The sequence below is a fragment of the Anser anser genome (genome assembly GCF_964211835.1).
Source record: "Anser anser genome assembly, contig: HAP1_SCAFFOLD_32, whole genome shotgun sequence".
NCBI lineage: Eukaryota > Metazoa > Chordata > Aves > Anseriformes > Anatidae > Anser > Anser anser.
The window spans coordinates 2,381,697-2,396,894 of record NW_028154148.1 but is presented as its reverse complement, the minus strand read 5'-3'; the positions used below and the strand labels follow the sequence as shown (position 1 = coordinate 2,396,894).

Genomic DNA, 15,198 nt, shown 5'->3' with positions numbered 1-15,198 from the left:
CATTTTGTCACTTAAAATCACCAAAAATTGCCCATTTCCAGGCACATATTTTGAAGGTCTCTTTCATTGATTCTGCCTGAGAGTGTCTCTGGGAGCAGGGGACTCATCTGTGGGCAATGCAAGAATCAGTCCTGCACTACAGCCAGAGGTAGTAACATGGTAGTAACATGGTAGGAACATGGGGTAGTCTCAGATTCACTTTACTGCTGATATCAAAGAGATTTCCCCAGTTTTGATCCTAGTTCACCCAACTGCAGCACAAAGGTGCGGAGATTTAGTTATATAATTATTTGTTTTGTATTTTTGGTTCTAGCTGCCCCACCACACCTGAGGAGTGATTCTAAGTCAAAAATCCTGGGCGTTCTGCTGCACTCCAAGAAACACCTTGTGGATCCTCAGAGGCAAAGAGACTGTCCCTTTAGTGCAGAGCGTCCCACAGAGACGACAGCCAGTCTGTCCATCAGTGCTGGTCTCAGCTGTGCTGGCATCTCTTTGAGCTACAGGACAATTGCACTAAGGAGGTTCTCCTGAGAAGAACCTGGGTACTGCTGAGAGGAGAAGAAGCCAGGCTCCAAGTGCCCATCTCCAGACCCCTCACCCTGTCCCCGTACTCCCCTTCCCCCAAGCACCCCGAGGGCTCACTCCATGGGCAGGTGAAACCCCCATCCCCAGGCAGCCTGGGAACAAGAGCAGCAGCAGCACAGCCAGGTGGAGAAGCCAGGAGGAATGGCAGCGTGCTGCTGCCAGCGGAGGCAAGGCCAGGGAGGGACAGACGGACACTCAGCACACCCTCCTGTGCTGCAGCTCTGCCTGCAGAGGAGGCAGCTCCTGCTGGGGACAGGGGGGGCTTGAGGGCAGAGGCTGTGCTGGTGGCAGAGGAGAGCAGGGGGTGTCCCAGGGAAGGCGCCTGCCCTGCAGGGGCTGGCAGGGAGGTGCCTGAGCCCTCCCTCGCACAGCATTTCTGGCAGCAGCTCCCTCTCACCGCCTGCCCATGTCCCTGCTGCCTGCCCGTGTCCCTGCTGGGAGCCGCTTCTGTGTCCCCATGTCTCCTCCCTGTCCATGCTCACAGACCCATCCCACAAGCTGTGTACTCGGATTCACTCAGATTCCCCTCCACTGCAGGAATCTGAAAGCACAGACTCCAAAAAATCTCTTCCCTTTAGATAAACCAAGCCTCTGTCTTCCCTTCGAAATTTCCTCTTATAAATGCCATTCTCTACAGCTTCTTCTACACTTTGCTGGAGAAACAGAGAGACCCATCCCGACAGATGCTGTCAGGCATCGGATGTGCCAGCTGTAGAAGACCCCCCTGGCAACCCCACCTGCATGGCCCTGCAGCCAGAGACGTACCTTGTCAAGGGCTGTGCAGATTTCTCCTGCAGGCAGCTCTCAGCATCCTCCCATTGCCAACTGCCTCCAAGCCCTCTCTCCTTCTCTCCTCTCCCCATGCCAGCTGCGGTCAGAGCCCCCAGCCCTGCTGCGCTGTGCACAGGAGCTGCTCCTGGGCACAGCTGTCTCTCTGCACCAGGGCCCTCTTGCCACGAGCTCTCTCTGTCCCAGGAGCCCGGCCCAGCTCAGCACCAGACGCCCAGCCCAAGGCATTGGAATCCCCCCTCGGGGGGCTTTGCTGGGGAGCCCACGAACCTCAGGCACTGAGAGACAATTGAAGACATCTCTCAACAAGTCCAAGTCAGAGGCAAGTTTCCTGCCGTGTCCCCCTGAGGGCCAGCACTGACACAGCCTCCCTTGGAGCTCGTTAGAGCAGAGCATTGGAGGCAGTGAGGACAAGCAGAAAAAGGCAATGTGAAGGTGACACCGATGTGTAGGAAAACTGGTTGTGTGTCACCAAAATAAAGGACCAGGCCTTGTCCCCTGGCCCCTGGGAAGGGAGATCCTTTCCCTTCACACACTGCTCAGGGCTCTTCGTGGGGCAGGAGGAGATGGGGATGTGCATGGCCAAGTGCAGGAGAATGGTACGAGCCCTGCCTGGTTCATGGGTGGGGGCGAGGAGGCAATGAGGCCCTGGTGCTTTCACGATAAGCTGTCTCCTCGTAGGCCTCAGTGGCAGAGACAACAGCCAGAGCCATGGGCACAAAACCCTGGGTCCTGTTGGGACTCTCAGCCTTGTCACAGCCCTTGCTGCTCTCCACACCAGGCTGTCCTAGGGACTCCCACACCTGTACCTCTTTTCCTACTGGCTCTAGACCCTTTTCTGTGTGGTATCTCACAGGATCTAAGCTGGGTCTGATAACTCAGATTTTCTTGGTGGCCATGCTCCTTGTAAGGCAGCTCTGTAGGAAGCTGGCCTGGTTCGTGGTGAGCAGCACCACTGCTCGTATGGCATCCCTCATGGTGCCCAGGCCCGACTAGGGCCAGCACTGACATTGCCTCTCTTTGAGCTCATTAGAGCAGAACACTGCTCTATTAGAACACTGGAAGCAGTGAGGACAAGGAGACAAAGGAAATGTTTGTGGAAAGGAAAAAAAGGAAATGAAAAGTGACAGTGATATGTTGGAAAATTGGATGTGTTTCACCAAGTAGAAGGGACCAGATGAGGAAAACCAGGTAAGGGGAAAATCTGCTGTGGAATAGCATCTGGGAGAGAGAGATGAGTGAGAAACAGCCTTGCAGACACCAAGGTCAGTGAAGAAGGAGGGAGAGAGGTGCTCCAGGAGCCGGAGCAGAAGTCCCCTGTGGCCCGTGGTGAGGTCCAATGTGAAGCAGGCTGTGTCCCCAGCAGCCCATGGTGTACCACAGTGGAGCAGGTTTTTAGGGTATGCTGTGCACCGGTACCCACTAGAGCCTTATATCTTCTGTGGGTCCCATGTGCCAGGCCATGGAATTCTCAAAGTCCAATAAACCCAATTGTCCCTATCCTCCCCGTGGCTGGAGGCCAGGTGCCTCTAGTCCTGCTCATAGTATTCATTCATCAGGTTAGATGAGGCCCTGAGCAACCGGATCTAGTGGGTGGTGACCCTGCCTATGACAGGGGGTTTGAAACTTGAAGATCTTTGAGGTCCCTTCCAACACAAACCATTCTATGATTTTATAACTACTCTGTCTGGAGGACTGCCTGATGGAAACTGGAGCAGCAATTTTCTCAGAAGAACCCCTTTTTGTGATTGCATTTCCTTGCAATTCATGGATCCGTGCCTCTAGGGTGGAGGTAGATTTTCCATCCCATTTTCTCATGTCCTCTCCATGGCAGAACCACGTGTTGGCACATGGTGTGTACCCACTAATTTCTCTTTCTTGAGCAACTTTCTTTTACTTACTCCTGGCAGCTTACATATTGGTTTCTACAGGTAGGGAGAAAGATGCATTCTCTTGTTCTTCCTGGACCTCTTGAGAAAGTTTATCCACAGCTAAAATGCAGGCCCATAAGGAAGAAGAGAGACTTCCTTCATACTGCCAGTGTTGGCTAGCTGATTCATCCACTCTGGGTTTCTCTTGGCCTTTCCAGGTCATTTCTGCCAATGAGTTGGCATATGAGGATGGTGCACTCTATACAAACTTCCACCACATGGGTCATGTACACTTTACTTCATCAGGATCTTTGGATAGTTGTTCATTGGCTAGGTTTTTATATATCACCTCCAGCATGACTAATTCCATCGGGCACCAGATACCCAACTCCACTGTTGTCCACTTGCCTGGTTGACATACAAGATCTTCCTTCAGGGGTTACCTTTCCTTCACACCTGACAGGAGTATGTTCCTTCTGCCCATTTTCCAATTGTTTGTCAGTCACCCCTTCCCTACAGGGGGGATCCCAGCTGCTTTGCATCCCTGCCCTCTAATTCCAGGCTATTAGCCCCTTTCTCCCAGCAGCCAGGTGGCAATGTGCTCACGTAGATGGTGGCTGAAATCTTTCCACAAATCTCCTAGCTCACCCTGGAATAGAGATGCTGTGGTTACTGATGTTGTTATGATCTCTTCCTCTTTGCCCTCCTGCTTCCACGATGGCCCAGCTTTACTGTAACATTCCACATCTTCTTCCTCCTTTCTTGTCTGGGTAGGAGTTTCTTTCCTTTTTAAAAACCCTGACTTTCACATTCATTGTTTTCTCTTGCATATAGGAGTAACCAATAGTGGCACAGGTTGGTTCTCTGGCCCAGCCCTGAAGCCCATCACAGCCGTTGGAGTGGCTGCAGGGCCTGTTGCAGGAGTTGCTGGGGCTGCAGGGCCCATCACAGGACTTGTTCAGGCTGCATGGCCTGTTGCAGGGGTTTGGAGTGGTTGCACGGCCCATTGTAGGAGTTGCTGTGGCTGCAAGGCCATTAAGAGGAGTTGCAGCGGCTGTGGGGCCTGTCACAAGGGTTGGAGTGGCACTGACTGCAGCTCAGTAGGCACAGGCCAAGTTGCACATTGCAGTGATTTGTGTCTCTTTGGAATTGCCAGGCTGATGACAACCCTTTTTCTAGAATTCTGCACTTGTTCAGGAATGATGTTCCAAAGCACTGGAGGTGCCCACTGATCAAGGTGCCTGCTCGTATCCTCCCACAATCCCTGCCACTCTTAGCTCTCCTGCCTTGGGGCAGATCTCTGGAGGGCATTATTAATAAGTTGGTTAATGTTAAACAAAGCCTGAAACACATTCAGGAGACATCACAATAGGAACATGCTGGTTTGACCATCCCAAGGATATTCAAAGCTTTGAAGAGCTAGTGTAACTATCCTGGAGGAGAAGGAGGAGGTGAAGTAGAAAGGGAGAGTGAAGAAGTGGGCAAAAGTGTCCCCCCATTGCCCTCTCGGTGTCCTTATCCACCAGCTCTGGGGGCTGAGTACCAGGGGAACAAATGGTCCAGCTGATAAAGACTGAGGCAAAGAAGTCATTAAGTAACTCAGCCTTTTCCTCATCACTTCTCACTAGGTTTCCTCCCACATCCAATAAAGGTTGAAGACACTTCTTAATCTTCCTTTTCAATTTTTTATTTATTAATAAAATCTTTTTTACTGTCTTAGAAACTAATAGCCAGACTGAGCTAGAGTAGAGCTTTAGCCCTTCTAACTTTGCCTTGCACAGCCTCACAACATTTAGGACACCGCTCCAGGCAAAATGAGAGCATGTCTGAGAAGGAAGCACAGAAGAGGTGGAACCTGGCAGCCTTCCGTCCCCTGCCCTTCTGTGACTCTGTGCTGCAGTTCCATTCAGGTGGTTACTCCTGTATTATCCAAACTTCCCTGCAGCTCCTGATGCCGCTGTCTCGTCAGAGATAGCACAATGACGGTGAGTCATCTGCACACAGACATTAACAGCTGACAGAATGGAGCATCTGTCTAGGGGCAAATTGAGACACTGCATGAATTTGCCTAGAGAAACCTCTTGAGAGTCGCAGGAAGAATGAGGTTGTGCAATGGAGGAAGAGGAACCCCACACATCAGGGCAGACTGGGACCCTGCTGAGTGAGCAGTGCCCAGGAGGAGGAGGGCCTGGGCACCACGAGGGATGCCATACGAGCAGTGGTGCTGCTCACCAGGAACCAGGCCAGCTTCCTACAGAGCTGCCTTACAAGGAGCATGGCCACCAAGACAGCCTGTTGTGGAGAGCAGCAAGGGCTGTGACAAGGCTGAGAGTCCCAACAGGACCCAGGGCTTTGTGCCCATGGCTCTGGCTGTTGTCTCTGCCACTGAGGCCTAGGAGGAGACAGCTTATCGGTAAAGCACCAGGGCCTCATTGCCTCCTCGCCCCCACCCATGAACCAGGCAGGGCTCGTACCATTCTCCTGCACTTGGCCATGATCATCCCCATCTCCTCCTGCCCCACGAAGAGCCCTGAGCAGTGTGTGAAGGGAAAGGATCTCCCTTCCCAGGGGCTGGCGGTCAAGGCCTGACCTTTGTGCTTGATGAAACACATCCAGTTTTCCTACACATCAGGGTCGCTTTCACATTGCCTTTGTCTCCTTGTCCTCACTGCCTCCAATGCTCTGCTCTAACGAGCTCCAAGGGAGGCTGTGTCAGTGCTGGCCCTCAGGGGGACACTGCAGGAAACTTGCCTCTGACTTGGACTTGTTGAGAGACGTCTTCAATTGTCTCTCAGTGCCTGAGGTTCATGGGCTCCTCAGCAAAGCCCCCCGAGGGGGGATTCCAATGCCTTGGGCTGGGCGTCTGGTGCTGAGCTGGGCCGGGCTCCTGGGACAGAGAGAGCTCGTGGCAAGAGGGCCCTCGTGCAGAGAGACAGCTCTGCCCAGGAGCAGCTCCTGTGCACAGCGCAGCAGGGCTGGGGGCTCTGACCGCAGCTGGCACGGGGACAGGAGAGAAGGAGAGAGGGCTTGGAGGCAGTTGGCAGTGGGAGGATGCTGAGAGCTGCCTGCAGGAGAAATCTGCACAGCCCTTGACAAGGTACGTCTCTGGCAGCAGGGCCATGCGGCTACAGTTGCCAGAAGGGTCTTCTACAGCTGACACATCTGATGCCTGATAACGTCAGTCTGGGTTGGTCTCTCTGTTTCTCCAGCAAAGTGTAGAAGAAGCTGTACAGAATGGCATTTATAAGAGGAAATTTTAAGAGTAAGACTGAGGCTTAGTTTATCTGAAGGGAAAGGCTTTTTTGGATTCTGTGCTTTCAGATCTCAACCCTTCGAGCGCCACGTTGGGCGCCAAAAGGACTGCTGTGGTTTAACCCGGCTGGCAGCTAAACACCACACAGCCGTTCGCTCACCCTCCCCCCTCCCTCTCTGGGATGGGGGAGAGAAACGGGAAAGTGAAGCCGGTGAGTTGAGATAAAGACAGTTTATTAAGACAGGGAAATAATAATAACAATAGTAATAATAGTAATAATAATAGTACTACTAATAATAATGTGTACAAACAAGTGATGCACAATGCAATTGTTCACCATCTGCTGACCAATGCCCAGCCTATCCCCGAGCAGCCAGCCCCCCACCGTGGCTAGCCCCCCCCCTCCCCCCCCCATATTAATTGTTTAGCATGACGTCAGATGGTATGGAATACCCCTGTGGCCAGGTTGGGTCAGCTGTCCTGGGTCTGTCCCCTCCCAGTTCCTGCTGCACCCCCAGCCTGCCCGCTGGCAGGACAGAGCGAGAAGCCGAAAAGTCCTTGGCTTGGTGTAAGCACTGCTCTGCAACAATTAAACATCAGTGTGATATCAACATTATTCTCATCCTAAATCCCAAGCACAGCACCCTACCAGCTACTAGGAGGAAATTTAACTCTGTCCTAGACAAAACCAGGACACTGAGCAGTCCTTGCACACCGTAAAGGCCTTGTCTGTTTCTCACTCTGCACCACTAGCGAGTCAGCTGTGGGTGGGCAAGAGGATGGGAGGGGAACTTGATGTGAGATCTGACCCAGCGTGAACCAAAGAGATATTCCATGGTACATAACATGGTGCTTGGAAAAAAATATTGGGGTTATCTGTCCAAGACAGGGCACAAGTTTCCCCCAGCTCCACAGGAGATGGGATGAGAGGGATACTGAGACAAATGAATTTCTCATGGCTTCTTTATTTTCTTTATGTACACAGGCTGCCCAGTTCTATAGGTATGTGAGATGATTAGGTCTAAACAAAAACAAAACCAAAATGATTGACATATAGGAAACTAAGAAAAACATTAAATCGAAGTCACATATTTTAGGAAATGATAATAAAGAAAAATAATTAAAAAAAAAATCCTCCTAAGAACTTATTTCAGAAAGGTTATTGCTCTGATTGCATCACAGGCACAAGATTAACGTTGAAGAAGCATTTATGCAAACACTTGTTTGAAGCATGTACCCAAAGAATTTCCTCACTGCATCCTTCAGCTCCTTGGTCCTCATGCTGTAGATGAGGGCATTCACGGCTGCAGGCACCACTGCGTAGGAAACTGCCACAACAAGATCCAGGGATGGAGAGGAGATGGAGGGGGGCTTCAGGTAGGCAAATATGCCAGTACAGAGAAACAGGGAGACCACAGCCAGGTGAGGGAGGCACGTGGAAAAGGCTTTGTGCCGGCCCTGCTCAGAGGGCATCCTCAGCACTGCCCTGAAGATCAGCACATAGGACACCACAATGAAAACAAAGCAGCCAACACCAAAAGAAGCACCAAATAGAAGAACCCCAACTTCCCTGAGGTAGGCATCTGAGCAGGAGAGCTTGAGGATCTGGGGGATTTCACAGAAGAACTGGTCCACAGCATTGCCTTGACAGAGGGGCAGGGAAAAGGTAGTGGCCGTGTGCAGGACAGCATTGAGAAAGCCACTGCCCCAGGCAGCTGCTGCCATCTGGGCACAAGCTCTGCTGCCCACGAGGCTCCCGTAGTGCAGGGGCTTACAGATGGCAGCATAGCGGTCATAGGACATGATGGTGAGAAGGAAGTACTCTGCTCCAACAAAGAAGAATAAGAGGAAGACCTGTGCAACACACCCTTGATAGGAGATGGCCCTGGTGTCCCAGAGGGCATTGGCCATGGCTTTGGGCAGAATGGTGGAGATGCAGCCCAGGTCGAGGAGGGCGAGGTTGAGGAGGAAGAAGTACAGGGGGGTGTGGAGGTGGTGGTCGCAGGCTACGGCGGTGAGGATGAGGCCGTTGCCCAGGAGGGCAGCCAGGTAGATGCCCAGGAAGAGCCCGAAGTGCAGGAGCTGCAGCTCCTGCGTGTCTGCGAATGCCAGCAGGAGGAACTCGCTCACAGAGCTGCTGTTGGCCATTTCCTGACTCTGGGCATGGGGTCCTGCCGAAGGAACAGCAATACAGCAATAACATACCACAGTGATCTGAGAAAACCATTCCCATTTCTCAGTTAAGTCCCTCAAAGCACTTGCCCAATTGCACGCAGACAGTTGGCAGATCCCTTTCCTGCGTTGGTTTCAGCTGCTCTCGGCTGGCATTTCATTGACTGCTGGACAATTGCACTAAGGAGGTTCTCCTGAGAAGAGCTTGAAGACTGTTGAGGGCAGAAGAAGCCAGGCTCCAAGTGCCCATCTCCAGACCCCTCACCCTGTCCCCATACTCCCCTTCCCCCAAGCACCCCGAGGGCTCACCCCATGGGCAGGTGAAACCCCCATCCCCAGGCAGCCTGGGAACAAGAGCAGCAGCAGCACGGCCAGGTGGAGAAGCCAGGAGGAATGGCAGCGTGCTGCTGCCAGGGGAGGCAAGGCCAGGGAGGGACAGACGGACACTCAGCACACCCTCCTGTGCTGCAGCTCTGCCTGCAGAGGAGGCAGCTCCTGCTGGGGACAGCGGGGGCTTGAGGGCAGAGGCTGTGCTGGTGGCAGAGGAGAGCAGGGGGTGTCCCAGGGAAGGCGCCTGCCCTGCAGGGGATGGCAGGGAGGTGCCTGAGCCCTCCCTCACGCAGCATTTCTGGCAGCAGCTCCCTCTCACCGCCTGCTCATGTCCCTGCTGCCTGCCCGTGTCCCTGCTGCGAGCCGCTTATGTGTCCCCACGTCTCCTCCCTGTCTACACTCACAGAATCCATCCCACAAGCTGTGTACTCAGATTTACTCAGATTCCCCTCCACTGCAGGAATCTGAAAGCACAGAATCCAAAAAAGCCTTTCCCTTCAGATAAACTAAGCCTCAGTCTTACTCTTAAAATTTCCTCTTATAAATGCCATTCTGTACAGCTTCTTCTACACTTTGCTGGAGAAACAGAGAGACCAACCCAGACTGACGTTATCAGGCATCAGATGTGTCAGCTGTAGAAGACCCTTCTGGCAACTGTAGCCGCATGGCCCTGCTGCCAGAGACGTACCTTGTCAAGGGCTGTGCAGATTTCTCCTGCAGGCAGCTCTCAGCATCCTCCCACTGCCAACTGCCTCCAAGCCCTCTCTCCTTCTCTCCTGTCCCCGTGCCAGCTGCGGTCAGAGCCCCCAGCCCTGCTGCGCTGGGCACAGGAGCTGCTCCTGGGCAGAGCTGCCTTTCTGCACCAGGGCCCTCTTGCCATGAGCTCTCTCTGTCCCACGAGCCCGGCCCAGCTCAGCACCAGACGCCCAGCCCAAGGCATTGGAATCCCCCCTCGGGGGGCTTTAGTGAGGAGCCCACGAACCTCAGGCACTGAGAGACAATTGCAGACATCTCTCAACAAGTCCAAGTCAGAGGCAAGTTTCCTGCAGAGTCCCCCTGAGGACCAGCACTGACACAGCCTCCCTTGGAGCTTGTTAGAGCAGAGCATTGGAGGCAGGAAGGACAAGGAGACAAAGGCACTGTGAAGGTGACCCTGATGTCACTTTTCCGAACTGGATGTGTTTCACCAAGCACAAGGGCCAGGCCTTGACCCCCAGCCCCTGGGAAGGGAGATCCTTTCCCTTCACACACTGCTCAGGGCTCTTCGTGGGGCAGGAGGAGATGGGGATGGGCATGGCCAAGTGCAGGAGAATGGTACGAGCCCTGCCTGGTTCATGGGTGGGGGCGAGGAGGCAATGAGGCCCTGGTGCTTTACCGAGAAGCTGTCTCCTCCTAGGCCTCAGTGGCAGAGACAACAGCCAGAGCCATGGACACAAAGCCCTGGGTCCTGTTGGGACTTTCAGCCTTGCCACAGCCCTTGCTCCTCTCCACACCAGGCTGTCCTAGGGACTCCCACACCTGTACCTCTTTCCCTGCTGGTTGTAGACCCTTATCTGTGTGGTGTCACACCGGATCTGAGCTGAGTCTGATACCTCAGATCTTCTTGGTGGCCATGCTCCTCGTAAGGCAGCCCTGGTGGAACTTGGCCTGGTTCCTGGTGAGCAGCACCATTGCTTGTATGGCATCCCTCATGGTGCCTAGGCCCTCCTCCTCCTGAGGAGCATTGGACCTCCTCCTGAGCAGAGCATTGGATGCAGCGAGGACAAGGAGACAAAGGCAATGTGAAGGTGACCCTGATGTGTAGGAAAACTGGATGTGTGTCACCAAGCACAAGGGCCCAGAAAATAATGAATGATTTAACATTTGAAAAGAGAGAAAAGAAAGTTAAAATATTAATAATAACAATAGTAACAATAACAATAATAACAATAATATGTACAAAGCAGGTGATGCACCACGCAATTGCTGAGAAGCCCCTCACCGATGCTCAACCTGTCCCTGAGCATTGGTCCCCCTGACCCTGGCCAGCCTGCAGCAGGATCTCTTGTGCACGTCCCTTGACCTTCATTTCTTTTAGTGCAAAATCAGCTTGCAGAGGAATTTGGAGTATTTTCTTCCCTTTCTCAAACATTTCCTCTGCTCTGTCACCCCACACAACGATGCCATCAATGTACTGCAGGTGTTCAGGAGCTTCCTCCTCTACCAGGCCAGTCTGGATCAGTCCATGGCAAATGGTAGGGCTGAGTTTCCTGCCCTGGGGCAGTCGACTCCAGGTTGAAAGCAAGCTGTGGCCTTCAATCTGCTGGCAGATGCATGGAGAAAAATGCATTAGCGATATCAGTTGTGGCAAAATGCTTGGGTGCCTTTGATCCCAGTTTGCATGGAAGCTCTACCGTGTCCGGCATGGCAGCACTCAGCACTGCATGACTTCCTGCAGGCCATGACAATCCTCTGTCAGCGGACTCGGTTGGTGCTCTACTGACTCAGGTGCACGGCTGTGGCAGTGATTGGCACCAGCTGTCCTTCAGCCCTCATCAACCCCACAACAGAAGGGTCCTGTGAGAGACCAAGGCAAGTGTCCTGGTTCCAGTTAGGACAGAGTTAATTTTTCCTCCTAGTAGCTGGTGGGGTGCTCTGTTTTGGATTAGGATGAGAAGAGCGCTGATAACATGCTGATGTTTTAATTGTTGCAGAGCAGTGCTTACACCAAGCCAAGGACTTCTCAGCTTCTCGCTCTGTCCTGCCCACGGGCAGGCTAGGGGTGCAGCAGGAGCTGGGAGGGGACAGACACAGGACAGCTGACCCAAACTGGCCAAAGGAGTATTCCATACCATCTGACGTCATGCTAAACAATATATAGGGGTGGCTACCGGGGATGGGGGGGCCGGCTGCTCGGGGATAGGCTGGGCATCGGTCAGCGGGTGGTGAGCAATTGCATTGTGCATCACTTGTTTTCTTACACATTATTATTATTAATACTATTATCATTATCACTATTATTATTATTGTTATTATTATATTCCTGTCTTAATAAACTGTCTTTATCTCAACTCACTGGCTTCACTTTCCCGTTTCTCTCCCCCATCCCAGAGAGGGAGGGGGGAGGGTGAGCGAACGGCTATGTGGTGTTTAGCTGCCAGCCGGGTTAAACCACGACAGTCCTTTTGGCGCCCAACGTGGGGCTCGAAGGGTTGAGATATCGACAAATTTGTCCAGAGTGTGTTAAACTAAAATTGGTATAAGTATTGGACCTGCTTAATAGTTGCTAGTCATGATGTTGATTGCCTTAATCTCCAGTCTGCTGTGCCTGTTTTCCAAATTGAGTTTTATAGCGCGTTACTTTCTGTATGTGCTCCCTGTCATGCTGTTTATCCTTTCCGGGCCCTGGTTTAAGATTGTTATGGTACTGTGCAGTGTAACAACGGCTTATGAAATGATGAAATTTCTGGTCATGACTCTAACCATGTATTTGTACTCAGCACTGATGTCGGCTCTATACTTTGGAAACCATATCTCGGAAACTATTAGCAATTACACCTATTGTCTGTTTTCGTTAGGGAGCCAATCTGTGAAGGGGACAGGGGAAGACATGTTTCCCTCCCTGTTCACTCTCCCTTTCTCCTTCACCACCCTCTTATCCCCCGAGCTAGTTACGGTGGTTCTCCGAGATGTTGAATATCCTTGGGATACTCAGACCAGCCTGCTCGTGTTGTTATGTCTCCTGAATGCGCTTCAGGTTTTGTGGAGGGTTAAACAACTACTTAGGAATCTCATCCGGAGATCTGTCTTGAGGCGGGATAGTTGCGAGTGGCAGGGAGTGTGGGAGGATATGGGCAGGTTTCTAGAGCAGTGGTCACCTCCAGTGTTTTGGACATTCACCCCTGAACAACTGCAAAATCCTAAAAAGCTGGCAGAATGCTTGAAAAAAAGGTGTCATGACTCTGGCAGTTCCAAAGTGACACAAATCACTGTAGTGTGCTGGGGTCTGGCTTGTGCCTATCGAGCTGCAATTGATGCTACTAGAAACCTAGTAACAGCTCCTGCAGCTGCTCCAGCTCCTGCAGCCACTCCAGCTCCTGCAGCCACTCCAGCTCCAGCCCCTGCAGCCGCTCCAGCTCCTGCAGCCGCTCCCACTCCTGTGGCTGGGTCAGAGAAACGAGCTGTAGCAGTGCAAGTTGACCCCGCAGAGGGTATTCCAACCCCTGTGGCAGACCCTGTGGCTGGGTCAGAGAAACGAGCTGTAGCAGTGCAAGTTGCCCCTGTAGACAAGGTGAAAAAATGGTATAGAGGCTCAGGTCGTTTAGAACGCAGACAGTCTTCTGCTAAGTCTGGGCATAGTGAAGACGAGGCTGGGCCATCAAAGGTGCAGGAGACTGAAGATGAGGATGGGGATGTCGAAAAATCAACAGTAACTACCCGGACTCTATACCAGCGTGAGCTACGAGATGTGCGAAAAGATTTTGGTCGCTGTATAGGTGAGCAGCTTGTCACCTGGCTGCTCCGGTGCTGGGACACGGGAGCCAATTATGTGGAATTAGAGGGCAAGGAAGCCAGGCGGCTGGGATCCCTTGCTAGGGACGCAGGCATTGACAAAGCAATTGGAGATGGAGCACGATCTCGCAGCCTCTGGAGGCGTCTCCTGTCAGCTGTGCAGGAAAGGTATCCCTTCAAGGAAGAACTTGTATGTCTACCAGGCAAATGGACCACCATGGAGAAAGGAATTCAGTACCTGAGGGAATTGGCCGTACGGGAAGTAATTTATAAGGACCTAGACGACGCACAAACATCCGCAGATCCAGATGCAGTCCGGTGTACACTACCCATGTGGCGGAAGTTTGTACACAGTGCACCATCATCATATGCCAGCTCATTGGCAATACTAGCCTGGAAAGAGGATCAGGAACCCACAGTGAATGAAGTGGCTAAAATACTCCGGCAGTACGAAGGAAATCTCTCCTCTTCCCTACAGGCCTGTGTCTCAGCTGTGGAGAAACTCTCTGAAGAGGTCCACCAACTTAAAGAGAATTTATCTTCCCCTCCACCTGAACGAACCAGTGTCCACCAGCTAAAAGAGAATGCTTTGGAGAAACTTTCTGAAAAGATCCACCAACTTGAAGAAAGATTATCTTCCCCTTCACCTGAACGAACCAGTGTCCACCAGCTAAAAGAGAATACTTTGGAGAAACTTTCTGAAAAGATCCACCAACTTGAAGAGAGATTATTTTCCTCCCCACCTGTACAAACCAGTGTCTCAGCTATTAGGGGTAAACGTTCATCTATGCAAGGAAGACAATGTGGTGGGCACACACACCGCGCCACCCTGTGGTTTTACCTACGTGACCATGGAGAGGACATGAGAAAATGGGATGGAAAATCTACTGCAACCCTAGAGGCACGGGTACGTGAATTGCAAAGGAAAACAATTGGGAAAAAGGAGTTCTCTGAAAAGTTTGCTGCTCCAACTTCCAGCAGGCAGTCCTTTAAACACAGAAACGAAGATTCTGACCAGGACTAGAGGGGCCCTGCCTCCAGCCAGGGGGAGGAAAGGGACAATCGAGTTTATTGGACTGTGTGGATTCGATGGCCTGGCACGTCAGACGCACAGAAGTATAAAGCTTTGGTAGACACTGGTGCACAATGTACTCTAATGCCATCAAGCTATAAAGGGCCAGAGCCCATCTGTATTTATGGTGTGACGGGGGGATCCCAGCAGTTAACTGTACTGGAGGCTGAAGTGAGTCTAACCGGGAATGAGTGGCAAAAGCACCGTATTGTGACTGGCCCAGATGCTCCGTGCATCCTTGGCATAGACTATCTTAGAAGAGGATATTTCAAGGACCCAAAAGGGTTCCGCTGGGCTTTTGGCATAGCTGCCTTGGAGACAGAGGACATTAAACAGTTGTCTACCTTGCCTGGTCTCTCAGAGGACCCTTCTGTTGTGGGGTTGCTGAGGGTTGAAGAACAGCAAGTGCCGATCGCTACCACAACTGTGCACCGGCGGCAATATCGCACCAACCGAGACTCCCTGAGTCCCATCCATAAGCTAATTCGTCAACTGGAGAGCCAAGGAGTGATCAGAAAGACTCATTCACCTTTTTATAGTCCTATATGGCCAGTGCGAAAGTCTAATGGTGAGTGGAGACTAACAGTGGACTATCGTGGCCTGAACGAAGTCACGCCACCACTGAGTGCTGCAGT

The 15,198-nt window shown here is 52.2% G+C and overlaps 1 protein-coding gene across 1 annotated transcript; it reads right to left on the bottom strand.

Annotated features, from left to right (window-relative positions):
- Positions 1–7,290: 7,290 nt before the first annotated feature.
- Positions 7,291–9,235, bottom strand: LOC310890595 (olfactory receptor 14C36-like). Its single transcript, XM_083852911.1, has one exon. The coding sequence runs from the start codon at positions 8,644–8,646 to the stop codon at positions 7,675–7,677; it is 972 nt and encodes a 323-aa protein (XP_083709037.1). The 5' UTR covers positions 8,647–9,235; the 3' UTR covers positions 7,291–7,674.
- Between the last annotated feature and the right edge of the window lie 5,963 nt (positions 9,236–15,198).

Excerpts from the sequence above, each read along its gene's own strand:
- LOC310890595 (XM_083852911.1), bottom strand. The coding sequence starts at position 8,646 with ATGGCCAACAGCAGCTCTGTGAGCGAGTTCCTCCTGCTGGCATTCGCA.